At 38.0% G+C, this 27633-nt stretch overlaps 1 protein-coding gene across 1 annotated transcript in view; it reads right to left on the bottom strand.

Annotated features, from left to right (window-relative positions):
* WDR27 (WD repeat domain 27) overlaps positions 1-27633 on the bottom strand; it is an 896914-nt gene that overhangs the window by 464378 nt on the left and 404903 nt on the right. Inside the window, 2 exon segments of the mRNA XM_053712226.1 lie at positions 1454-1575; positions 14003-14100. Of these exon segments, the coding sequence (XP_053568201.1) occupies positions 1454-1575; positions 14003-14100 (220 nt within the window).

Raw genomic sequence — 27633 nt, 5'->3', positions numbered from 1 at the left:
ATGAAATCAGTACATCTGGTACACATTCTAAGATGGGGTTCCACCATGGCTTTAAAACATAATGAACACAGAGCTTCCTCTATGTCAGACATGTTAGAACAGACTAATAATGAGACTAGTAAGCTTGGAAAACACTTTAAATCAAGTTAACAAGCAAATATATAAAACGTTACTGTGCCTTTAAGAGAAACAAATTTTGCCAAAATTTGAAATAACAGTGAAAAAAAAAAGGCAGTTAAACTAACAAAATTTTTACAGTGTATGTAACAAGTTAGCAGAGCATTGCACCCACTTTCAAATGGATGATTAACCCCTTAATACAAAAAACAGATTAACAAAACGAAAAATATGTTTTAAACAGTCATAACAGCTCCTACTTTTGAAGCCCTTTTGAGCCCTTCAGAGATGTCCTATAGCATGCAGGGGACTGCTGAGGGAAGCTGAATGTCACTGTTTGTAATTTTAACTGCACCAACTGTAACTTTTATACTATAACAGTGGAAATTGTTTCTATGCAAAATTTAAGCCAGCCATGTGGAAAAAAACTTAGGCCCCAATAAGTTTTATCACCAAACATATGTTAAAAACGATTAAACATGCCAGCAAACGTTTTAAAACACATTTTTACAAGAGTATGTATCTCTATTAATAAGCCTGATACCAGTCGCTATCGCTGCATTTAAGGCTTTACTTACATTACTTCGGTATCAGCAGTATTTTCTTAGTCAATTCCATTCCTAGAAAAATATTTTACTGCACATACCTTATCTGCAGGAAAACCTGCACGCCATTCCCCCTCTGAAGTACCTCACTCCTCAGAATGTGTGAGAACAGCAAATGGATCTCAGTTACGTCTGCTAAGATCATAGAAAAACGCAGGCAGATTCTTCTTCCAAATACTGCCTGAGATAAACAGCACACTCCGGTGCCATTTAAAAAATAACAAACTTTTGATTGAAGAATAAACTAAGTAGAAAGCACCACAGACTCTCACAACCTCCTATCTATGTTGAGGCTTGCAAGAGAATGACTGAATATGGCAGTTAGGGGAGGAGCTATATAGCAGCTTTGCTGTGGGTGGACTCTTGCAGCTTCCTGTTGGGAAGGAGAATATATTCCATAAGTAATGGATGATCCGTGGACTGGATACACTTAACAAGAGAAATATTTCTTTTTTCAGGTATTAAAAAAATGGTAGAATATGGATGTGTCATTCCTATGACTGTTTTTTGGGGTTTTTATTTTTTAACTTTAGTCTCCTGCTAGATTTTGATGAGAAAATTAAACTATGTACAATTATTATAGTACATTTATTAAAGTTAGAAATTAATTATAAAATCAATGAAAAACAAACAAATGAATGTATTCCAGCAAATGAAAGGCTTTTACATGTAAATTCCATCTTTAATGCTAGACTCTATAGAACATAGCTTCCAAAACCCCATATTCTTACCTGATTTTGGCAGATTTGGTGAACTGCTCTTGAATGGGCATCAGGAGCCACTGCCACACTGCATCCAACATTGAGATCAAAAACTTCTAATGTACGATTACTTCCACCAGCAACAACAATATCTAGATTAAATGTGTTTAGGACAAATGTCTTGATTTTATTTTTTTATTCTTCAATATACATAGTAATGCATAAAAACAAAAAACAAAACAATACAAGGGGTAAAATTCACTATTTCTAGACAATTTGTTTAGCTTTTCACACTTTACCATGGTTAGTCACTGTAAGAATTTCCTCCTCTCTACCCAAATCAAACAAAAGCCCAATGACCAAGATAAACTGGGAGCTAGGACCTCAAAATAAATAATTACAGTGTATGGGAAACATAATTATTAAAAAGCTACATGAACGATGGACTCATTTTTCCTCCATGTTTGCTGGTACAGCTTTGTCAACATTTAAAGGACCACTCAATGCAGTAGAATTGCATAATTAACAAGTGCATAATAAAAAGATAATGCAATAACACTTACTCTGAATTTCAAATAATCAGTAGATTTTTTTCTGACAAATTTATTTTTTGTCCCATTTTCCGGCCCCCTGTATCATGTGACAGACATCAGCCAATCACAGACTAGTATACGTATACGCTGTGAGCTTGTTCTCATGCTCAGTAGGATCTTGTTCCCCAGAAAGTGGGTATATAAAAAGACTGCAAAATGTGATAATGGAAGTAAATTGGAAAGTGTCTTAAAACTGCATGCTCTGGGGGGTGGAGCTAGCCACTGAGGAGAAAAGACGCACATTACATGAGCTCCTGAAAAAAATTACTAATTTTGGGGATATTATTAAGTGACCCTCACAAAATTTATGTTTTACACTTGTAATTAAGCTGCACTGCTTCTGTGGAGACACATTTGGCAGGTTTTACACTATCCGCTATAGCAACTATTTGGATCTACTCTAACCGGAACGACCACGAGGTATTGCATTTTGAATTTTTGCCTTAGTTGTTAAGATAGCTATATTACAGAGAAAACTGATTGGGAATTGAATTTGCATTTTTAGTATATTTATGTTTAGATTGAGGATCCCACGCACTCCATTCTTTGCAACGCTGCTGATTTGTGGACTGTGGTGCGGTTGCCCGCGGCCGGGGCGGCACTCTATATTCTATTTTATCTACTAGCATATCTAACATAAAATATTGCTCCCCTCATGTATACTATTTTCAATTCCTATTCACACCTATACTTATTACAGTACTCCACACAAGCCATATGTCTATAGAATCCAGAGGGACTTGAGTATTTTTGGTTTAGCATGCTTTGAATTATTACTGCTATATATTCCCTATGATGATTAGGGCACCCAATGCTAAGCCTGGCTCTTTCCAAATGGTTGATTTAAGTGTATAATAGTTTTACTCTTGAGCCCATCTCTGTTTCCATACTGCTATTACATTCTATTATCAGATATGGTAATCCAAGTCCTTATATCTGTTATGTTTGAGACAATGTCATCTATAGCAACCCTGCTTACGTTTTTTTTGTTTGCCTAAAAAGCCAGTTTGTGTGTTTTTCTTTATGACCTGCAAGTTATGATGTGCAAATCTATTAACCTGTCAATGTGGTCTCTATTGGGGTGACGCGTGGCTTAGCAATGACACGTTAGCTACGACATTATGGTGGGCTGGACCCACATTCATGGTTTCCTTACCTTCTACATTATATTTAATATTTGCTGTTTATGCTGTTGTTATACTACCCTAAACAACTCTGACACTCTACAATTTAAATGCCTCCTCAGCTACATACTTTATTCATCGCATTCAACTTACCACCTTCCCCCCCCATCCCCATCCCCATAATGAACCTCCTAATTCAGGAGGGTTAACTACGCGGCTTCTCTTGCCTATTCCACAATCTATCTATACTTATTTATTTTACCATATTATCTACATAGCAGAACCATATTCTCACTTAACTTGATTCTATCTATACTTATTTATTTTACCATATTATCTACATAGCAGAACCATATTCTCACTTAACGTGATTCTATCTATACTTATTTATTTTACCATATTATCTACATAGCAGAACCATATTCTCACTTAACTTGATTCTATCTATACTTATTTATTTTACCATATTATCTACATAGCAGAACCATATTCTCACTTAACTTGATTCTATCTATACTTATTTATTTTACCATATTATCTACATAGCAGAACCATATTCTCACTTAACTTGATTCTATCTATACTTATTTATTTTACCATATTATCTACATAGCAGAACCATATTCTCACTTAACTTGATTCTATCTATACTTATTTATTTTACCATATTATCTACATAGCAGAACCATATTCTCACTTAACTTGAACGTGCTAAATAATTTTTTTCTCCCACCTTGAGTTAATATTTCAGTTAGGTCCAATAGTGGCCTATCGAGTTACAAGAAAAATGTTCTAAGTTTATTTGTTATGCATGATATAAAGCACTATAAAAATGAGGTTTATCATTTGAGTTCCATAAGTGGTCTCCTAGGTTTGAAATCACCTTCTTGTACTCAAAAACTTTTGTTTATGTTAGAGGGTCCAAGAGAGGCCTACTGTATCATTTAGAAGGTCCCTGGGTGACAGACACTCCATTAATACAATGTTCACATGGTACATATATTATTAGCTCTGTGTTTTTTTTATTATATAATCCAATTTTCATGGTCGGTACTCCTTGTAAAATTGATACCTTATCTCATGTGACATAAGAATTTATTTATGCAATATTGTATGCCTTTAAATGAACCTCAAATAAAAATTATTTAAAAAAAAAACAAAAACAAAAAAAAACTGCATGCTCTTTCTGAATTATAAAAGTGTATTTTGACTTGAGTGTCCCAATAACAGAAGTGAGCACAAGCATGCTTCACAATTTTTTTTTATCTCTGTGACATAAACTAAAATTGTCTAAAGGCTCTATTAGGTATAAATTACATTATAGTGAGACTTACGATCTAAAATTAATGTAGGTCTCCTTTCCCTGAGCTATATAAAACAGGCGTTAATTGATATATAAACATTGACAAAAATGAATGCAAGTTCACATTTTTAAAACTCACACAATTCATTTTAAGAGCCCTTGCACCCCCTTTCAGTAAGATATCCAAACTGAAAATAAAAGGCCAAAATTCAGATATGAAACCCTGGTTTATGTGTAGTACTACAACTTATACTTATCTCTAAATGTATTAATTTTAACCCTTTGGCTGCTAAGCCATTTCTCACCTGGGTGCTAATATTTTATTTTTTTTATTTTATTTTTGAAAACAATACTTACACTGCTGGGAATGTTAAGCGATTACCTTTCCAACAATGGGTCTTGGGGGTCTGTAGCTGCTTAGATGCCTGAGATACAGGCTTCTAAGCAGCATGCCCCCTCCTCCTATACTTAACATTGTTAAGTATAAATAAAGTTGCGCGGTGACGTCATCACGTACTTGCACGTGACATCACCGCGCATCACGTGAAGCCCCGGCGATGCCTGTCACTCTACAGGCACGATCGCCGGGGTAGGAGCAGTAAGGAGCCCCCAGATCTCCCTCAAGGTGGGAGAGTGCTCATGACGGCTCTGAGCCGTCATTAGCACCAGAGTGAGAAACTCTGTGACGGCTCAGAGCCGTCATTAGCACTCAAAGGGTTAATCACAAAAAAACAATGTATATGGATGAAAGGGTTAAGGAGAAAAAAATGGGTAAATAAACCCACTCTTCTGCTAATTTTCTAACCAAAATTTGACTAGTCAATTAAGTTAGAAGTATGCTCAAAATACGGAGAAATAAAACAGTGCAGGACAGCCCATTGTTTCATAGTTGTATTCAAACTCAACCTAACAGTACAGGGACAGATGAGGTATAAAATACTCAAAAAAACATAATTTATGCTTACCTGATAAATTTATTTCCCTTGTGGTGTATCCAGTCCACGGATCATCCATTACTTGTGGGATATTCTCATTCCCAACAGGAAGTTGCAAGAGGACACCCACAGCAGAGCTGTCTATATAGCTCCTCCCCTCACTGCCATATCCAGTCATTCGACCAAAAACAAACATAGAAAGGAGAAACCATAGGGTGCAGTGGTGACTGTAGTTTAAAATAAAAAAATACCTGCCTTAAAATGACAGGGCGGGCCGTGGACTGGATACACCACAAGAGAAATAAATTTATCAGGTAAGCATAAATTATGTTTTCTCTTGTAAGGTGTATCCAGTCCATCATCCATTACTTGTGGGATACCAATACCAAAGCTAAAGTACACGGATGAAGGGAGGGACAAGGCAGGTAATTAAATGGAAGGTACCACTGCCTGTAAAACCTTTCTCCCAAAAATAGCCTCAGAAGAAGCAAAAGTATCAAATTTGTAGAATTTTGAAAAAGTATGAAGCGAAGACCAAGTCGCCGCCTTGCAAATCTGTTCAACAGAAGCCTAATTTTTAAAGGCCCATGTGGAAGCCACAGCTCTAGTAGAATGAGCTGTAATCCTTTCTGGAGGCTGCTGGCCAGCAGTCTCATAGGTTAAGCGGATTATGCTTTTTAGCCAAAAAGAAAGAGAGGTTGCCGAAGCCTTTTGACCTCTCCTCTGTCCAGAGTAGACAACAAACAAAGCAGATGTTTGACGAAAATCTTTAGTAGCTTGTAAGTAAAACTTTAAAGCACGAACCACGTCCAGATTGTGTAATAGACGTTCCTTCTTTGAAGAAGGATTAGGACACAAAGACGGAACAACAATCTCTTGATTGATATTCTTATTAGATACCACCTTAGGTAAAAACCCAGGTTTGGTATGCAGAACTACCTTATCTGCATGGAAGATCAGATAAGGAGAATCAGATTGTAAGGCAGATAACTCGGAAACTCTACGAGCCGAGGAAATAGCTACCAAAAAAAAGAACTTTCCAAGATAAAAGTTTGATATCTATGGAATGAAGAGGTTCAAACGGAACCCCCTGAAGAACTTTAAGAACCAAATTTAAACTCCATGGTGGAGCAACAGGTTTAAACACAGGCTTGATTCTAACTAAAGCCTGACAAAATGCCTGAACGTCTGGGACATCCGCCAGACGCTTGTGCAAAAGAATAGATAGCGCAGAAATCTGTCCCTTTAAGGAACTAGCTGACAATCCTTTCCCCAATCCTTCTTGGAGAAAATACAATATCCTGGGAATCCTGACCTTACTCCATGAGTAGCCCTTGGATTCACACCAATAAAGATATTTCCGCCATCTCTTATGAAAGATTTTCCTGGTGACAGGCTTTCGTGCCTGAATTAAGGTATCAATGACTGACTCGGAGAAACCACACTTTGATAAAATCAAGCGTTCAATCTCCAGGCAGTCAACCTTAGAGAAACTAGATTTGGATGGTTGAAAGGACCTTGAAGTAGAAGGTCCTGTCTCAGCGGCAGAGTCCATGGTGGAAAGGATGACATGTCCACCAGATCTGCATACCAAGTCCTGCGTGGCCACGCAGGCGCTATCAAGATCACCGATGCTCTCTCCTGCTTGATTTTGGCAATCAGCCGAGGGAGCAGAGAAAACGGTGGAAACACATAAGCCAGGTTGAAGGACCAAGGCGCTGCTAGAGCATCTATCAGCGTTGCCTTGGGGTCCCTGGACCTGGATCCGTAACAAGGAAGCTTGGCGTTTTGGCGAGACGCCATGAGATCCAGTTCTGGTTTGCCCCAACGCTGAACCAATTGTGCAAACACCTCCGGATGGAGTTCCCACTCCCCTGGATGAAAAGTCTGTCGACTTAGAAAATCCGCCTCCCAGTTCTCTACACCTGGGATATGGATAGCTGATAGGTGGCAAGAGTGAATCTCTGTACAGCGAATTATCTTTGAGACTTCTAACATCGCTAGGGAACTCCTTGTTCCTCCTTGATGGTTGATGTAAGCCACAGTCGTGATGTTGTCCGACTGAAATCTGATGAACCTCATTGTCGCTAGATGAGGCCAAGCCTGAAGAGCATTGAATATCGCTCTTAGTTCCAGAATGTTTATTGGAAGGAGTGACTCCTCCTGAGTTCACGATCCCTGAGCCTTCAGGGAGTTCCAGACTGCACCCCAACCTAGAAGGCTGGCATCTGTCATCACAATTGTCCAATCTGGCCTGCGAAAGGTAATACCTTTGGACAGATGGACCCGAGATAGCAACCAGAGAAGAGAATCCCTGGTCTCTTGATCCAGATTTAGTAGAGGGGACAAATCTGTGTAATCCCCATTCCACTGACTGAGCATGCAAAGTTGCAGCGGTCTGAGATGTAGGCGTGCAAACGGCACTATGTCCATTGCCGCTACCATTAAGCCGATTACTTCCATGCACTGAGCCACCGAAGGGCGAGGAATGGAATAAAGAACACGGCAGGAATTTAGAAGTTTTGATAACCTGGACTCCGTCAGGTAAATTTTCATTTCTACAGAATCTATCAGAGTCCCTAGGAAGGAAACTTTTGTAAGGGGGGATAGAGAACTCTTTTCCTCGTTCACCTTCCACCCATGCGACCTCAGAAATGCCAACACTATGTGCGTATGAGACTTGGCAATTTGGAAGTTTGACGCCTGAATTAGGATGTCGTCTAAATAAGGGGCCACTGCTATGCCCCGCGGCCTTAGGACCGCCAGAAGCGACCCCAGAACCTTCGTAAAAATTCTTGGGGCTGTAGCTAGCCCAAAGGGAAGAGCTACAAACTGGTAATGCCTGTCTAGAAAGGCAAACCTGAGAAACCGATGATGATCTTTGTGTATCGGAATGTGAAGATAAGCATCCTTTAAATCCACTGTAGTCATGTATTGACCCTCCTGGATCATAGGAAGGATGGTACGAATAGTCTCCATCTTGAATGAAGGAACTCTGAGGAATTTGTTTAAGATCTTTAGATCCAAGATTGGTCTGAAGGTTCCCTCTTTTTTGGGAACTACAAACAGATTTGAGTAAAAACCCTGTCCCTGTTCCTCCTTTGGAACTGGATGGATCACTCCCATAACTAGCAGGTCTTGTACACAGTGTAAGAATGCCTCTCTCTTTATCTGGTTTGCAGATAATTGTGAAAGGTGAAATCTCCCTTTTGGGGGGGAAGCCTTGAAGTCCAGAAGATATCCCTGGGATATAATTTCCAACGCCCAGGGATCCTGAACATCTCTTGCTCACGCCTGGGCGAAGAGCGAAAGTCTGCCCCCTACTAGATCCGTTATCGGATAGGGGGCCGTTCCTTCATGCTGTCTTAGAGGCAGCAGCAGGCTTTTTGGCCTGCTTACCCTTGTTCCAGGTCTGGTTAGGTCTCCAGACCATCTTGGACTGAGCAAAAGTTCCCTCTTGTTTTGCATTAGAGGAAGTTGATGCCGCACTTGCCTTGAAGTTTCGAAAGGCACGAAAATTAGACTGTTTGGCCCTTGATTTGGACCTATCCTGAGGAAGGGCATGACCTTTTCCTCCAGTGATATCAGCAATAATCTCCTTCAAACCAGGCCCGAATAGGGTCTGCCCCTTGAAGGGAATGTTAAGCAGCATAGACTTTGAAGTAACGTCAGCTGACCATGATTTAAGCCATAGCGCTCTGCGCGCCTGGATAGCAAAACCAGAATTCTTAGCCGTTAGTTTAGTCAAATGAACAATGGCATCAGAAACAAAAGAATTGGCTAGCTTAAGTGCTCTAAGCTTGTCAAGTATGTCATCCAATGGAGTCGCTACCTGTAAAGCCTCTTCCAGAGACTCAAACCAGAACGCCGCAGCAGCAGTGACAGGAGCAATGCATGCAAGGGGCTGTAGGATAAAACCTTGTTGAATAAACATTTTCTTAAGGTAAACCTCTAATTTTTTATCCATTGTATCTAAGAAAGCACAACTGTCCTCGACAGGGATAGTAGTACGCTTTGCTAGAGTAGAAACTGCTCCCTCCACCTTAGGAACTGTCTGCCATAAGTCCCGTGTGGTGGCGTCTATTGGAAACATTTTTCTAAAAATAGGAGGGGGAGAGAACGGCACACCTGGTCTATCCCATTCCTTAGTAATAATTTCTGTAAACCTTTTAGGTATTGGAAAAACAACAGTACACACTGGCACTGCATAGTATTTATCCAGTCTACACAATTTCTCTGGCACTGCAATTGTATCACAGTCATTCAGAGCAGCTAAAACCTCCCTGAGTAACACGCGGAGGTGTTCAAGCTTAAATTTAAATGTAGAAATATCAGAATCAGGTTGCATCATCTTCCCTGAGTCAGAAATATCACCCACAGAAAGAAGCTCTCCTTCTTCAGCTTCTGCATATTGTGAGGCATTATCAGACATAGCTCTTAAAGCATCAGTATGCTCTGTATTTCGTCTAACTCCAGAGCTATCTCGCTTTCCTCTAAATTCAGGTAGTCTGGCTAATACCGCTGACAGTGTATTATCCATGACTGCCGCCATGTCTTGTAAAGTAAACGCTATGGGCGCCCTAGATGTACTTGGCGCCATTTGAGCGTGAGTCCCTTGAGCGGGAGTCAAAGGATCTGACACGTGGGGAGAGTTGGTCGGCATAACTTCCCCCTCGTCAGATTCCTCGGGTGATAAATTTTTTAAAGACAGAATATGATCTTTATTGCTTAAAGTGAAATCAGTACATTTGGTACACATTCTAAGAGGGGGCTCCACAATGGCTTTTAAACATAATGAACAAGGAGTTTTCTCTATGTCAGACATGTTTATACAGACTAGCAATGAGACTAGCAAGCTTGGAAAACACTTTAAATCAAGTTAACAAGCAAATATAATAAACGGTACTGTGCCTTTAAGAGAAACAAATTTTGTCAGAATTTGAAAAACAGTGAAAAAAGGCAGTAAATCAAACAAAATTTTTACAGTGTGTATAATAAGCTAACAGAGCATTGCACCCACTTGCAAATGGATGATAAACCCCTTAGTTCAAAAACCGGATCAAAAAAACGATATAGACGTTTTTTAACAGTCACACCAACTGCCACAGCCTTGCTGTGGGCCTACCTTCCCCAACAAACGATTTTGGAAAGCCTAAGAGACCTTTAGAGAAGTCCTATAGCATTCAGAAGACCCTTGGGTGAAGCTGGATGTCTCAGTCTGTAAAAGTTACTGCGCAAAAAAGCGCTAAACTAGGCCCCTCCCACTCATAGTAACACAGTGGAAAGCCTCAGGAAACTGTTTCTAGGCAAATTTAAGCCAGCCATGTGGAAAAAAAACTAGGCCCCAATAAAGTTTTATCACCAAAGTATATATAAAAAAACGTTTAAACATGCCAGCAAACGTTTTATATTGTAAATATAAAAGAGTATTACCTCAGAAAGTAAGCATGATACCAGTCTCTATTAAATCACTGCATTCAGGCTTACCTTACATAAATTTGGCATCAGCAGCATTTTCTAGCATTTCACATCTTCTAGAAAAATCTTAACTGCACATATCTCATAGCAGGATAACCTGCACGCCATTCCCCCGCTGAAGTTATCTCTCTCTTCAGTCATGTGTGAGAACAGCAATGGATCTTAGTTACAACCTGCTAAGATCATAGAAATCACAGGCAGATTCTTCTATTTTTCTGCCTGGAACAAAATAGTACAACTCCGGTACCATTTAAAAATAATAAACTTTTGTAAAATAACAGCTACATTTCACCACTTCTCTCTTACTACCTCCATGTTTGTTGAGAGTTGCAAGAGTATGACTGGGTATGGCAGTGAGGGGAGGAGCTATATAGACAGCTCTGCTGTGGGTGTCCTCTTCCAACTTCCTGTTGGGAATGAGAATATCCCACAAGTAATGGATGATCCGTGGACTGGATACACCTTACAAGAGAAAAAGGTCTAAGTTTTAACCTAATTTCAGTTTCAGGTTACAGTGATTGCAAAGTTTCTTAATTGTAATGCAAAGTATATATACAATTAGGAGTAGATGTATTAATGGTCGAGCAGACATGATTCGATGTAGCAAATCATGTCCGCTCGACCTTGATAAATGCCGACAGCATACGCAGTCAGCATTTAACACTGCACAAGCATTTCTGGTGAAATGCTTGTGCTATGCCGCCCCCTGCTCACTGGCCACTAGCAGGGGTTGTCAATCATCACAATCAGATCGGGATGATTTCAGTCCGCCACCTAAAAGGAAGCAGAGAAATGAAAGGACCAGTAAACACAGAAGATTTGCATAATCAACAAATGCAAGATAACAAGACAATACAATAGCATTTACTCTGAATTTCAAATGAGTTGTAGATTTTTTTCTAACAAATTTCAAAGTTATGTATATTTCCACTCTCCCTGTACCATGTGATAGCAATCAGCCAATCACAATTGCATATACGTATAGTCTGAATTCTTGCACATGCTCAGTAGGAGCTGGTGACTCAAAAAAGTGTAAATATAAAAGAATGTGCACATTTTTTTCAATGGAAGTAAATTGGAAAGTTGTTTAAATTTTCATGATTCAGATACAGCATGTAATTTTAATTTGACCTGAGTGTCCCTTTAAGGAGCAGCGGTCTTACAACCGCTGCTTCTTAACTTCCACTTCAGGTGGACCTGTAACGATGGGGATTCGATGCAGCATCGGCTGCTTAATAAATTGACCCCTTAGTCTGCAAAACAGGGGCACTTTCATTGATTACATTTTTCTAAGATGTTTTATTTGTAAAATATTTACCATTTTGTGAAGGCAAACGTTGCGCTGTTCCTCCGCCCGCATCTTATCCTTTATTTAGCTGAGTAATTAGCTTCATCCAATTGTTGCATGCCCCAAATGGCATCCAGTGGGCATAGGAACAGCCCAATGTTTACCTTCACAAAATGGTAAATATTTTACAAATAAAGCGTCTTAGAAAAATGTAATCAATGAAACTGTTCCTGTTTTGGAGACTTTTTGTATATACTGTGCATTACATTAAGAAACTTTACAAACACTTTAAATAGATTATAGACACGAAACATCAAGTAAAATAGATTATGTACAATTTTTTTCTAGGCTACTTCTTGGATTAGGCTGCTTTCCTAGGCAGAAGTACTTTCCTACCCTCATTTAAATATTTGATAGTAAATATAGTCCCTATCCAATTTGGGAATATTTGCTTATTCTAATGGCTAGCTGCCAGTATATACATCTGAAAGCTGTGTATATGTTTGGCACAACTAAACACTTTTTATTTTTACTTTCAAAGGTGTAGTATAATATAGGTAGTGAAGTATGCGCTAATAACACACCAAAAGTCAATAAAAAATATTATAAAGTATGAAACTAGACAGTCACTGTTTATTTTGACAAAATTATTATTTTTTTAACATTTTATTTGGCTGCTTGATATCTATAACATTACATATTCTAATTTCCATAATTAGTTATTATTAATTAAATTGTAATTCTTTAAAAGGGACACTGAACCCAAATTTTTTCTTTTGGGATTCAGATAGAGCATGCAATTTTAAGCAACTTTCTAATTTACTCCTATTATCAATTTTTCTTCATTCTCTTGCTTTCTTTATTTGAAAAAGAACGCATCTAAGTTTTTTTGTTGTTGTTCAGCACTCTGGACAGCACTTTATTATTGGTTGATGAATTTATCCACCAATCAGCAATAACAACCCAGGTTGTTCACCAAAAATGGGCCGGCATCTAAACTTACATGAAGAAAATTTGATAATAGGCGTAAATTAGAAAGTTGCTTAAAATTTCATGCTCTATCTTAATCACGAAAGAAAAAATTTGGGTTCAGTGTCCCTTTAAACAAGATTCACATCACAATATACATACATTTGAATTGTCACTACAGTTAATCCCCATTTCAAACATACAAACACAAACACTGATTCTCATCTCTTGGCCAACAGTTGTAACAAAATCCAAACAATGGTCCTTACATCTCTACAAATATTTGTAACAAAGGCTTCCATTTTATATTTTTTTAAAGGGACACTCAAAATTAAACTTTCATGATTTAGATAGAGCATGCAGTTTTAAACAACTTTCCAATTTACTTCCATTAACAAAATGAGCACAGTCGTTTTACATTTACTATTTGTGAGTCACCAGCTCCTACTGAGCATGTGCGAGAATACACAGAATATATGTATGTGCATTTGTTATTGGCTGATGGCTGTCACATGATGCAGTGGGAGTGGAAATAGACATAACTTTGATTTGTCAGAACAAAATCTACTACTCAATTGAAGGTCAAACCAAGTGCTATTGCATTGTCTTTTTATCACACATTTATTGAATATTTACTGTATCATTCCCTGTGAGTTTTAAGGGGTTAATCCCCAGAGCATTTTGCATCAAGTCTACTGCTGAGAAGGTGCCCATGTCTGGGAATGTACACCCAGCATATAAAAGAGGTCTCACTTACTCAAGCGGATTCATTTTCTTCATGATGAATGCCACAGCATTTATAGAATTGGCAGAGTACAAGTTAAATCTATTTTAGTTTAGAGGTTTCAAATATGATGACACTGTAGTTATTACTAAAAGGAAAGGATACAAGAATAAAAGTCGTTCACTGCTGAAAGTCCAGTAATCTCGACTGCTGAGTCCAAATGGAACTTCTGAATCGTCTTATAGGTGCTTTTTTGCTTATATCTGTAGGTGAAAATACAAAAATGAGAGCAGTTAGGGTTTAGACAAAACAATATTTGCAATACAAAATATCTTACAGTCTGTGTTCTGAGTAACTATTCACTTAAGGCATGCAAGAAACTGTGTGGGAGAATGTATTTTGACCAGGTATGTTTTTGGACTGGCAATAGTGAGAATGTTAGGTGTAACATCACCTGGCAATACTGGATTAAAAATTCTGTCTTCCCAAGTTCACCCTCTACATCTCTTGTGTCCTTCCTTCTAATGGATCCATGTGCATTCTGGTCTACTACTACTCAGCATCAATGATCAATGACACTATGGGGCATATGTATCAAGCTCCATATGGAGCTTGATGCCCCGTGTTATGAAGCAGCGGTCACAAAGACCGCTGCTCCATAACCTGTGACAGACATCGCCGGAAATCAACCCGATCGAGTACGATCGGGTTGATTGACACCCCCCTGCTGGCGGCCCATTGGCCGCGAGTTTGCAGGTGGCGGCATTGCACCAGTATTGCTCGCCGTATTCAGCGAGGTCTGGCGGACCTGATCCGCACTGTCGGATCAGGTCCGCCAGACCTTGATAAATAGGGGCCTATGTGTACTTAAAGAAACTTTTCTCAAGCAAACATTATTATCCAATGCTGCATTAAGGAATTTCCCTCTGAAATATGAAGTGCCATGGATGATAGCTACTTATCTGTCCATGGGATTTAGCAGGATACCATGAGAGACATCAAACCTAAGAGAACAAGGACTAATTATAAATAGTCCACAACAAACAAGCAATGGTCGGCAGAGGTAAAAGGTTAAAAGTTCCATTATTAGTAATTCCTTTAAGATGCAAGAACGGAGGAAAGAAATTAATTAAAAACAGGTAAGGTGTCAACTGTTGGCATCTGACGCATTTCGGTGTAAGCCATAATCATAGACCAATCTAATTACAAATATAGGTTAAAAGTAGGTAAAAATATTCTAGAGGAAGTAAGTACGTACGCGACAATTGAAGCTGAAAGATCTTGAGAAAGGTCAGCATGTGTGGCCCAAACTCGTTGATAAATTAGATGCATTTACTCTACTAAAATTTATTGATTGAATTTTGTTCTGTTAAAGACTGACAGAAGTATCCACTATGTGAAAAAGCATAGTCAGTTGGACTCTCCTATTACAGAGATACCTCTGTTTGTTTTTACCCAGCTGTGTTGGCCAGAGAAGGAGGCATATTTTATCAACTCTGTAATATAGCATATGCCAGTGAGTGTAACCCAAGCAGGGCTTGGGTTAACATTGTCGCGGATACCATGATGCCAGGAAAACCCCTTCCATATTTGGATTATTGTGTTTTCCACCAATTCCCCTTTGTTTGTTATAGTGATTGAACTTTGCCCTGAAAGAGCTGATGGCTACCCCGCTTTGCCCATTCAGGCCTTGGCGAGTCAGTCGGAATCTTATGGAACTATTCGCTGGCTGGGATTGCTAGAGATTCCCGCTGAATTTTCACCTAGGTTTCTACCGAAACCCTTTGCTCCAGAGCGCCGCTCTTCTGGGGACTTGTCATACCTTTGATAGGCATGGGTTGGGAAGATTATTAAGGGGGAACTCACTCGGAAACCTGGGGTATTTGACACTGTCACCTCGGACTGTCCCTGAGTACCCTGTGCTAGGTTGCCGCTCTGATCCCCAGCGACGAATCATGTTTCTTTTTGGACTGGGACATCTAGGGGCCCAGAGCTCTCCAATGGTACCCTGGAATAGCCGCCGCTCAATCAGGATCATCCCGAAACTACGACCTTGCTATTGTGGGATCTCTATGTGCCTATGGCTCCTATGGAGGTGCCAGCCTGTCTGGAGGGACGGTGCTCACTTGATCAGATAAGGCTCTTATCAGATGGCAAATGTGTATATAAGCTGTGTGTTTTTCTCAATAAAGTCTGTTCGTGTTTCACCTTAATACTGGACTTGTCTTGTTATTAGGGTGGGCTACTTGCTATAATCACTTTACAACTCTACAGCTACAGGTTCCAGGGTAAATAAGGTCTCTTTTGGCAGAGATACCCAGACTGGGTATCTGGAGTCCATCACGACAACAGTTAAGATACTGCACATTATTTTATTGTTTTGTTTTTTGCTGTCTGTTCTGTATAGTACTCACTACAGGACAGAGTGAGGACAGTGGTGTCTCCAATCACAGAGAAAACTCCACTTGTTTATCCATCTGTGTTGGCCAGAGGAGGAGTGGAGAAATAGTGGCAAATTATATATAGAATACCCCGTTAATACAATTTAGGCAGGGCTTGGGTTAACATAGTCGAGACTTTTTTAGCTTTTTTTGTTCTGTTTCCTGTATTTCTGTATAGGAACTTTGATTATTTAGACAACAGATCTTAAATTTAGTTTTTAATCATAATTTTTATACATTATTTTATATGTTTCCTATATGAAAAATGTTGGAAACTCTATTTGAATGTTTGCTCTATACCCAAATATATAGCACTATATTATAATAAAAACATTTTATAATATACATTTTATTATATATGTATTTGATCTTTAGTAAAAAAACATTTTTGTGCAACATTAGTAAATTCATTTTGTGCAATATTTGAATTTAGGTTTGAAGAGACCTATTTAATACTGGTTGTTCCAAACGAAAGCACAAGTTCTGAGTCCTATGTGCAATTAGAAACTCTGACCAAGATGATCTCGGTCAGTTACCTTCTGGTATTTGAAAGGGCTGTAAAGAAAATAATGTTCAGCATTGAATGGGATAGCATACTGGCACCTTTGTTGAGTGGAGAAACCCAGAAGGTATGCTATGATTTGGAGTCTGAGCAGGGGACTACTCTAAGTTGAAGGCTGAAATCCTGGCAAGGCTGGGAGAAACTACAGCACTGAGCACCCAAAAGACGTCATGAATCGACCTTCTATCCAGAGCAACCTATCTGGTCTCATTTTTTTTCTCTTAAATCTCTCTCATAATTGGCTACAACCAGTGATTACTTCTTTTTGCCATATTGTGGAACTCCTTGTGCCAACAGCTTATCCTGACGTAATTAATTTATGTCCATGGTTACACCTCACAAAGTCTGATCTTAAGGGAAGGGGTATATGACAGAGTGCTAGGCAGAGTTGTCAATAGAGAATATAGAACAATATGCTGCGCTTCAATATATGAAATATAATATATACTGAAAATAAAAAATGAAAATACAGTGGATAACACCCTGATCACCTTTCTAATACACTATTACCTTATAATATAAAATACAAATGGCTAGATTACGAGTTTTTGTCGGTAAGGCTGTGCGGGGCTAACGAGCCTTTTTTTCTTACCGCTCACTTAAGCCAACGCTGGTATTACAGGTTTTCTTAAAGCCGGCATTAGCCCCAGAAAAGTGAGCGTTGAGCAGAATTTAGCTCCACATCTCACTGTAATACCAGCGCTGCTTACGGTAGAGGTAAGCTGGCAAAACGTGCTCGTGCACGATTTCCCCATAGGAAACAATGGGGCTGAGCTGGCTGAAAAAAAAACTAACACCTAACGCAGCCCCATTGTTTCCTATGGGGAAATTAATTTTATGTCTGCACCTAACACGAATCTAAACACCCCTAATCTTACACTTATTAACCCCTAATCTGCCACCCTCAACATCGTCGCCACCTACATTATATTATTAACCCCTAATCTGCCGCTCCGTACACTGCCGCCACCTACATTATCCCTATGAACCCCTAATCTACTGCCCCCGACATCGCCGAACCCTAAATTATATTTATTAACCCCTAATCTGCCCCCCCCCAATGTCGCTGCAACTATATTAAATTTATTAACCCCTAATCTTCCGCCGCCAACGTCGCCGCCACTATATTAAATTTATTAACCCCTAAACCTAAGTCTAACCCTAACCCTAACACCCCCCCTAACTTAAATATAATTTAAATACATCTAAATAAATTGAATTAATTAAATAAATTACCTACAATTAAATACAATTAAATTAAATAAACTAAAGTACAAAAAAAACAAACACTAAATTACAGAAAATAAAAAAAGAATTACAATTTTTTAAAACTAATTACACCTAATCTAATCCCCCTAATAAAATAAAAAAGCCCCCCAAAATAATAAAATCCCTACCCTATACTAAATTACAAGTAGCTCTTAAAAGGGCCTTTTGCGGGGCATTGCCCCAAAGAAATCAGCTCTTTTACCTGTAAAAAAATACAATACCCCCCAACATTAAAACCTACCACTCACACACCCAACCCTACTCTAAAACCCACCCAATCCTCCCTTTAAAAAAACTAACACTACCCCCTTGAAGATCACCCTACCTTGAGCCATCTTCACCCAGCCGGGCACAAGTGGACGTCCAGAGGGGCAGAAGTCTTCATCCGATCCGGCCAGAAGAGGACATCCAGACCGGCAGAAGGCTTCATCCAGGCGGCATCTTCTATCTTCTTCCATCCGGAGCGGAGCGGGTCCATCTTGAAGACATCCAACGCGGAGCATCCTCTTCCATCCGACGGCGACTGAAGAATGAAGGTTCCTTTAAGTGACGTCATCCAGATGGCGTCCCTTCAATTCCAATTGGCTGATAGAATCCTATCAGCCAATCGGAATTAAGATAGGAAAAATCCTATTGGCTGATGCAATCAGCCAATAGGATTGATCTCGCATTCTATTGGCTGTTCCAATCAGCCAATAGAATGCGAGCTCAATACTATTGGCTGATTGGATCAGCCAATAGGATTGAACTTTAATCCTATTGGCTGATTGCATCAGCCAATAGGATTTTTCATACCTTAATTCCGATTGGCTGATAGGAATCTATCAGCCAATCGGAATTGAAGGGACGTCATCTTGGATGACGTCACTTAAAGGAACCTTAATTCTTCAGTCGCCGTCGGATGGAAGAGGATGCTCCGCTCCGGATGGAAGAAGATAGAAGATGCCGCCTGGATGAAGCCTTCTGCAGGTCTGGATGTCCTCTTCTGTCCAGATCGGATGAAGACTTCTGCCCCTCTGGACGTCCACTTGTGCCCGGCTGGGTGAAGATGGCTCAAGGTAGGGTGATCTTCAAGGGATAGTGTTAGGTTTTTTAAGGGGGGATTGGGTGGGTTTTAGAGTAGGGTTGGGTGTGTGGGTGGTGGGTTTTAATGTTGGGGGGGTAATGTATTTTTTTTTACAGGTAAAAGAGCTGATTACTTTGGGGCGATGCCCCGCAAAAGGCCCTTTTAATGGCTATTTGTAATTTAGTATAGGGTAGGGAATTTTATTATTTTGGGGGGCTTTTTTATTTTATTAGGGGGATTAGATTAGGTGTAATAAGTTTAAAAAAATGTAATTTTTTATTTTCTGTAATTTAGTGTTTGTTTTTTTGTACTTTAGTTTATTTAATTTAATTGTATTTAATTGTAGTTAATTGTAGGTAATTTATTTAATTAATTTATTGATAGTGTAGTGTTAGGTGTAATTGTAATTTAGGTTAGGATTTATTTTACAGGTAAATTTGTACTTATTTTAACTAGGAAGTTATTAAATAGTTAATAACTATTTAATAACTATTGTACCTAGTTAAAATAAATACAAAGTTGCCTGTAAAATAAAAATAAATCCTAAACTTGCTACAATGTAACTATTAGTTATATTGTAGCTAGCTTAGGGTTTATTTTATAGGTAAGTATTTAGTTTTAAATAGGAATAATTTATTTAATAGTAGTAAATTTATTTTGTTTTATTTAAATTATATTTAAGTTATGGGGTGTTAGGGTTAGGGTTAGACTTAGGTTTAGGGGTTAATAAATTTAATATAGTAGCGGCGACGTTGGGGGCGGCAGATTAGGGGCTAATAAATGTAGGTAGGTGTCGGCGATGTTAGGGATGGCAGATTAGGGGTTAATAAAATTTAACTAGTGTTTGTGAGGCAGGAGTGTGGTGGTTTAGGGGTTAATATATTTATTAAAGTGGCGGCGATGTCTGGTCGGCAGATTAGGGGTTAAACATTTTATTTAAGTGTTTCCGATGTGGGGGGCCTCTGTTTAGGGGTTAATAGGTAGTTTATTGGTGTTAGTGTACTTTTTAGCACTTTAGTTAAGAGCTTTATGTTATGGCGTTAGCCTATAAAACTCTTAACTACTGACTTTTAAATGCGGTAGGAGTCTTGCCAGGAGAGGGTCTACCGCTCACTTTTTCAGGTGATCGTAATACCAGTGTTAGGAAAATCCCATTAAAAAGATAGGATACGCAATTGACGTAAGGGGATTTGCGGTAAGCTAAAATCGCGGAAAAAAAGTGAGCAGTAGACCCTCTCCTGCCTGACTCGTAATATCAGCGGGCGTTAAAAAGCAGCGTTGGTATCCCTCAACCCTGCTTTTTAAGGCTAACGCAAGACTATTAATCTAGCCGAAAGTAAATAGTAGGTGGGTTGGAGCAATGCTCCGCCAGTGAGTGCTACAGTGATTAGGTACCAGTTATGTGTGCAATATATCCACAATACTGTTTACAAGTGGAATAATACAATCACTCCTGTATGTAGAGAATTCCTTTTTTAGGTCAGAAGTCCCAAGATCTGGGAAAAAATGCCATTCGTTATTTTCAAATGATTGAAAAGGAAGAATCCCAATACTGGAGCCTTAAAGTGAGAACGGCTGTGGCTGCTGCTCAATTGACGTGGGGAGAGCTGTGATACATCTCCCAAAAGAGCTGAAACGAGAAAAAAAGAAAAGAGCGCAAAAGCCACTCTAAGAGTAAAAGTATTTAATTGGAAGCTATATGTGCGCAATAAAAATAAAAACGTACAAAATGTTAAAATCAAACAGTCACTAAGAAAATATCACCACAGTGTCCTCGACATCCCATTAATCAGATAAAATCTTGGTCTGCTTCTGTGCTGGTCAGTTGTGTGAACGCCAAGCTAATCTCTAGAAAAGTGAAAAGCCAAGATTTGTGTGCGTAGCTGGGGTCAATAGGTAACACAAATACCAGAGGAGGTCCTGGGTGGTCTGTTTTCCTCAACGCGTTTCATCTGTTTACGAACAGACATGCCTCTTGAAAAAGTCTGTTCGGAAACAGATGAAACGCGTTAAGGAAAACAGACCACCCAGGACCTCCTCTGGTATTTGTATTACCTATTGACCCCAGCTACACACACAAATCTTAGCTATCCGCTTTTCTAGAGATTAGCTTGGCGTTCACACAACTGACCAGCACAGAAGCAGACCAAGATTTTATCTGAGTAGTGGGATGTCGAGGACACTGTGGTGATATTGTCTTAGTGACTTTGATCTTAACATTTTGTACGTTTTTATTTTTATTGCGCTCATATGGCTTCCAATTAAATACTTTTACTCTTAGAGTGGCTTTTGCGCTCTTTTCTTCTTTTCTCATTTCAGAGTTGTCAATAGGGTGTAATTAGGATATTGTGTTTTAAGAAATCACTACCTTGATATATGGGATATTACAGGCAAACCCAGGCAAATACTTTTGAACTAGCCAGTTTATTTATTGTGCATTATGGGATCCCTGGGATGGAGTATTCATAAGAGAAGAGTAGCCTAATTCTCTTCCCTGTTATTAGAGTGAATGCTTGTACAGGATCTAGTCCAGATTAACAAATTAACAACCCAAAGGCCTTTACAACTTTTTTGGGCATGTTATCTTAAAACCCTAGCATGGTGGCAATTACTATAAACACACACACACTTATACATATAAAAAACACAAACACGAAAAGCTTAACACTGAAAACTGAAAATTCTTTTGAATAAATCATATCTAGTTTTAATAAAACAATAAAAATCATTTTTTTTGTATTACACAATGTTCATGAAAAACGTGATAGGAGTGTTGATAAGAGTGATATACTATTGAAATAACTTCTTCAACAATGACATTGAAAGTTGTATTATCTTTTTTTTATTTCAAATATTCACTTTAACATTTGTTTAATTATGTAGAACAACTAGTACAAATATATTACTACAAATATGAATTTGACAGGATGCATTACAACGAATTGAGAGTTATTAATTTATTTTGAAAAAATAAAACATGCTTATTCAGCTTGTTTATAAAATAAACATCTGCTCATTATGAGATATATTTTCCAGTAAGTGTTATCTTTCAAGTACACCTCAAATCAAAATATCCAGAAAATAACTTTAGCAAGGTTACTTGACGAACAACGCGTACAGTAATTTCTTAGAATTCCATGGAAATCAGCCACAGACAACAAAGGCAGTTTCAACATATGCACAAATGTAAGCTTGTTGCAAATCTACAAAACATGGATAAGTGCATCTAACATCCTCGGTAGCACTCCACAAAACAAGCTGGGTGCACATTACCTGATACAGGCTTCTAGTCCTGAGCAGACTGCATGCAAAACCCACTATGGGTTAACAAAATGAATACAGGTGGCCCTCGGTTTACAGCGGTTCAATTTACACCGTTTCAGAATAACAACCTTTTTTTCCAGTCATGTGACTGCTATTGAAAAGCATTGAGAAGCAGTGCATTTATTAAAATAGCCAGTAGGTGGAGCTGTCCGCTTGTTTTGCAGCAAAGCCAAGCAAGCTGAAATTAATCAGTTTAACCAGACCTGAGCTATCGAGCAGATTTCAAAGCAACAAGATCTTCCTGTCTATAAATCAGTCCAGATTGTAATGCATAGAAAGAACTGTTTGCAGAAAAATGCAAGTGAAGTCTGTGTTGTGTGATTATTTTATTAGGTTTATAATGCTGTTTAGCATTTAAAGTCTTCATTTCAAAGCTTTAAAAATAATGTATTAGGTGTTACTTATGACAATTTTAAGAGGGGCCTGGAACCTAACTCCCTCACTTCCCATTGATTTACATTATAAACTGGGTTTCAATTTACAACGGTTTCGATTTACAACCATTCCTTCTGGAACCTAACCCCGGCATAAACTGAGGGCTACCTGTACATAAATTCAACCATACATATTAGCAATCACTCCTGGAGTGGAATGTACCACTAAAAACTTAAAATTGAAAGATGTAGCTACAACTTTTAACCAAGATGATTTGCTCAAGCTGTTCCCTACAGCCTAGTTTCTCAACCTGTTGTACGTGTACCCCTGGGGGTAATTAGGGCATTGGCAAAGGGTACTCCAGGGATTGGACCTTTTGTTTCCTGATGTTTCTATTGTAAACGTCAAAGAAAGCTGTGCTTCTCATTTCTACTCTTGCTCACTGCTAACAGGACAGTGTGAGTATTTCGCTGCCTAGGGTGGACCACTGCTCAAAAACTGATTCACCTCAAATTAGTAAAATATTCACTGATATGAACAGAGAAAATGTATTGTTTCACAGAGACAAGTGGCAGATAAATATGCCACTATGAAATAAGTAAAGTGCATCATACTTTACTCATCATGCAGTAAAGAGTTTATTTTCCTCTTCTTTTTTTTAATGAAAGAAGCACATTAATTACATATAATTATTGATATCAATGAACCATAAATCTGTATTTTATGTGTTTTTTTTATTCTCTGTTATAATATTTCGAAACATTACATTCTGGAACACATAAAACTAATTTCTGATTCCTTTATATTTACTTCCTTAATATTTCTGATACAAGCTTGTGAAATCAAGTGATACACATGATTTCCATCTTTGTTCATTTAAAAGATTAATAATATTTGTGCTACAGTTGGGGTACTTTGGAAACAATTGTATGCCTTCAGGGGTACTTGCTACAAAAATCAGCCTTAAAATCTACCTTAATTCCGATTGGCTGATAGAATCCTATCAGCCAATCAGAATTGAAGGGACACCATCTTGGATGACGTCCCTTAAAGGAATATCCATTCGTCGGTAGTCGTCGGGAAGAAGAGTATGGCTCCGCGTCGGCTCGTCTGAAGATGGCTCCGCTCCGGATGGATGAAGATTGAAGACGCCGCTTGGAAGATGACATCGCCCGGATGGAAGACTTCTTCAGCGCCACCTGGATGATGACTTCATCGGATGGAAGATTTCTTCAGCGCCCCTTGGATGATGACTTCTGCCGCTCCGGATCTCCTCTTCGGTTCCATCGATGGTCGGCTGGCTGAAGACGACTCAAGGTAGGATGATCTTCAGGGGGGTAGTGTTAGATTTTTTAAGGGGGGTTTGGATTAGATTAGGGGTATGTGGGTGGTGGGTTTTAATGTTGGGGGGGGTTGTATTTTTCTTTTACAGGCAAAAGAGCTGAATTCTTTGGGGCATGCCCCGCAAAAGGCCCTTTTAAGGGCTGGTAAGGTAAAAGAGCTTTGAACTTTTTTAATTTAGAATAGGGTAGGGCATTTTTTTATTTTGGGGGGGCTTTGTTATTTTATTAGGGGGCTTAGATTAGGTGTAAGTAGCTTAAAATTGTTGTAATATGTTTTAAATGTTTGTAACTTATTTTTTTTATTTTTTGTAACTTAGCTTTTTTTATTTTTTGTACTTTAGTTAATTTATTTAATTGTATTTAATTGTAGTTATTTGTAGCTAATTTATTTAATTAATGTAATGATAGTGTAGTGTTAGGTTTAATTGTAACTTAGGTTAGGATTTATTTTACAGGTAATTTTGTATTTCTTTTAGCTAGGTAGTTATTAAATAGTTAATAACTATTTAATAACTATTCTAACTAGCTAAAATAAATACCAAGTTACCTGTAAAATAAATATAAATCCTAAAATAGCTACAATGTAATTATTAATTACATTGTAGCTATCTTAGGGTTTATTTTACAGGTAAGTATTTAGTTTTAAATAGGAATAATTTATTTAAGTATAGTGTAGTGTTAGGTGTAATTGTAACTTAGGTTAGTTTTTATTTTACAGGTAAATTTCTCTTTATTTTAGCTAGGTAGCTATTAAATAGTTAATAACTATTTAATAGCTATTGTACCTAGTTAAAATAAATTGAAAGATGCCTGTAAAATAAAAATAAATCCTAAGATAGCTACAATATAATTATTATTTATATTGTAGCTATATTAGGGTTTATTTTAAAGGTAAGTATTTAGTTTTAAATAGGATTAATTTATTTAAAGGACCAGTAAACACAGCAGATTTGCATAATCAACAAATGCAAGATAACAAGACAATACGATAGCATTTACTCTGAATTTCAAATGAGTAGTAGATTCTTTTTTAACACATTTCAAAGTTATGTATATTTCCACTCCCCCTGTACCATGTGATAGCAATCAGCCAATCACAAATGCATATACGTATAGTCTGAGTTCTTGCACATGCTCAGTAGGAGCTGGTGACTCAAAAAAAGTGTAAATATAAAAGAATGTGCACATTATTTTTACTGAAGTAAATTGGAAAGTTGTTTAAAATTACATGCTGTATCTGAATCATGAAAATTTAATAAAACCTGAGTGTCCCTTTAATAAGAGAAATATTATTTAGATTTATTTAATTAATATTTATGTTAGGGGGGTTTTAGGGTTAGTGTTAGACTTAGGTTTAGGGGTTAATAATTTTATTACAGTGGCGGCGGTGTAGGGGGGGCAGGATAGGGGTTAATACATTTATTATAGGTGGCGACGGTGTAGGGGGGGCAGATTAGGGGTTAATAAGTTTAATATAGGTTGCGGCGGGGTCCGGGAGCGGCGGTTTAGGGGTTAAACTATTTATTTAGTTGCGGCGATGTCCGGGATCGTCAGGATAGGGGTTAATAACTTTATTATAGGTGGCGACGTTATAGGGGGGGCAGGATAGGGGTTACTAGGTATAATGTAGGTGGCGACGGTGTCCGGGAGCAGCGGTTTAGGGGTTAATACATTTATAAGAGTTGCGGCGGGGTCTAGGAGCGGCGGTTTAGGGGTTAATAACTTAATTGAGTTGCGGGGGGTTCTGGGGGCGCCGGTATAGGGGGTAGAACAGTGTAGTTAGTGTGGGTGCTTAGTGAAAGGCTAGCAATAAAGCTGGGAAAAAGCCGAAGAGCAGCGAGATCGGATGAGTGATAACTATCACAGTCCGCTGCTCATCGCCCCGTATTTGATGCGCGGCTTTTTGACAGCTTTACTGATAACTTCAGGTCCGCGGCGGCGATGGTAGGCGAGCGTATTGGGCCGGCGAAGGCAGGTAAAGTAGACGGCTTGATAACTAGGCCCCTATATATCCAAAGATAACATTTTGCTGTAAAAAAAGAAAGATTATGTGCATTGTCGATACCTGTGTATATTAAATTAGGAGCCAAGAAAAATATTGAGGAACCAAACACATTTTTAGGATCCAGAAAAGGTTGCCTGTATAAAACAACACATAGAAGATGAACTCCTAGATGCCATATTCCCAATTATTCATCAATCCCAGACATTAGCCACCCAGTTAATACGTAAACTCTATGGAAAACCATGCACAATAGAAAACACCGTATGGAAATTGCCTGCAAAATATTGAGGGGGGGGGGAGAAGGACCCAGTAATTAGTTATTAAGTACTACACAGCTAACTTAACCATTTAGCTTTTTCATGGTTTGTGTCTGATTGTGAAAACAAGTAAAATGAATGACCAGTTTTGGAAGTTGTTTACAATAGGAAAATAGATGTAGTTAAAAGGTAAATATCATCCTTTTATTATGGAGCAACAGCTAGTTCATTGAATGTGTTCTATTATTTTATGTATTTATATGTGTATATATGTATTTACATATATATATATATATATATATATATATATATATATATATATATATATATATATATATATATATATATATATATATATATATATATATATATATAAAAATGGAGGTCGCACTCTCTAATAAGGCTTATATTTCTGGAACCAGAATTAGTGCTAACAGTCACTAAAAAATATGATTATATACCATAAGAAGAAAGGGCTGTTGTTAATTAATACAAAGCTAAAGTGTGACAAAGGTTGCACTTTTAAATATATTTAGATTAGCAAGAATACACACACATAAATGGATACATGGATAGATACATTTCATTCGTGCTATAGCCTGGAGAATCAATATCAGCAGTTCCCAATTAGAGGTTATTAGAGATATACCTACTGCAATATTAGCAAAACATTTTTTGTATATTTACTGGAAGTATTTCACATTCCAATGTTCTTAACATAATATGTTCTAAATATTTTTAAAAAATATATTCATATATATATATTTTTATATATCTTTACATACACTGTATATAATCATATAGATATAGATCATATAGGTACAGATATATATATATATTACCAAAACACATTAGATATATATATATATAGAGAGAAATATTTGTTTAAGAATAAATGGAACATATTTTTCTATTTGAACATCATTGGAATGGGAAATATACATATTTCCTGTCTAGTTTGCATACTTGAAAAAACACAATCGGATTTGTGTGCTAGTAAGAGTGTTAGTTTTTTTCCCCACTTTTCGCGCTCCCCTGAAGTATATGGGAGAATATGTTAACGCGGTCCCATTATTCTAACTTTTGCTTTTTGTGCGCTTCAGGTTAGCACGCAAGAGGAAACTTTTTACTTTCAACTTGTAATACGCACGGTA

Source organism: Bombina bombina, chromosome 4, assembly GCF_027579735.1.
Source record: "Bombina bombina isolate aBomBom1 chromosome 4, aBomBom1.pri, whole genome shotgun sequence".
NCBI classification, from domain to species: Eukaryota; Metazoa; Chordata; class Amphibia; order Anura; family Bombinatoridae; genus Bombina; species Bombina bombina.
The sequence above is the reverse complement of the archived record's forward strand: the minus strand, read 5'-3'. Positions and strand labels throughout refer to the sequence as shown.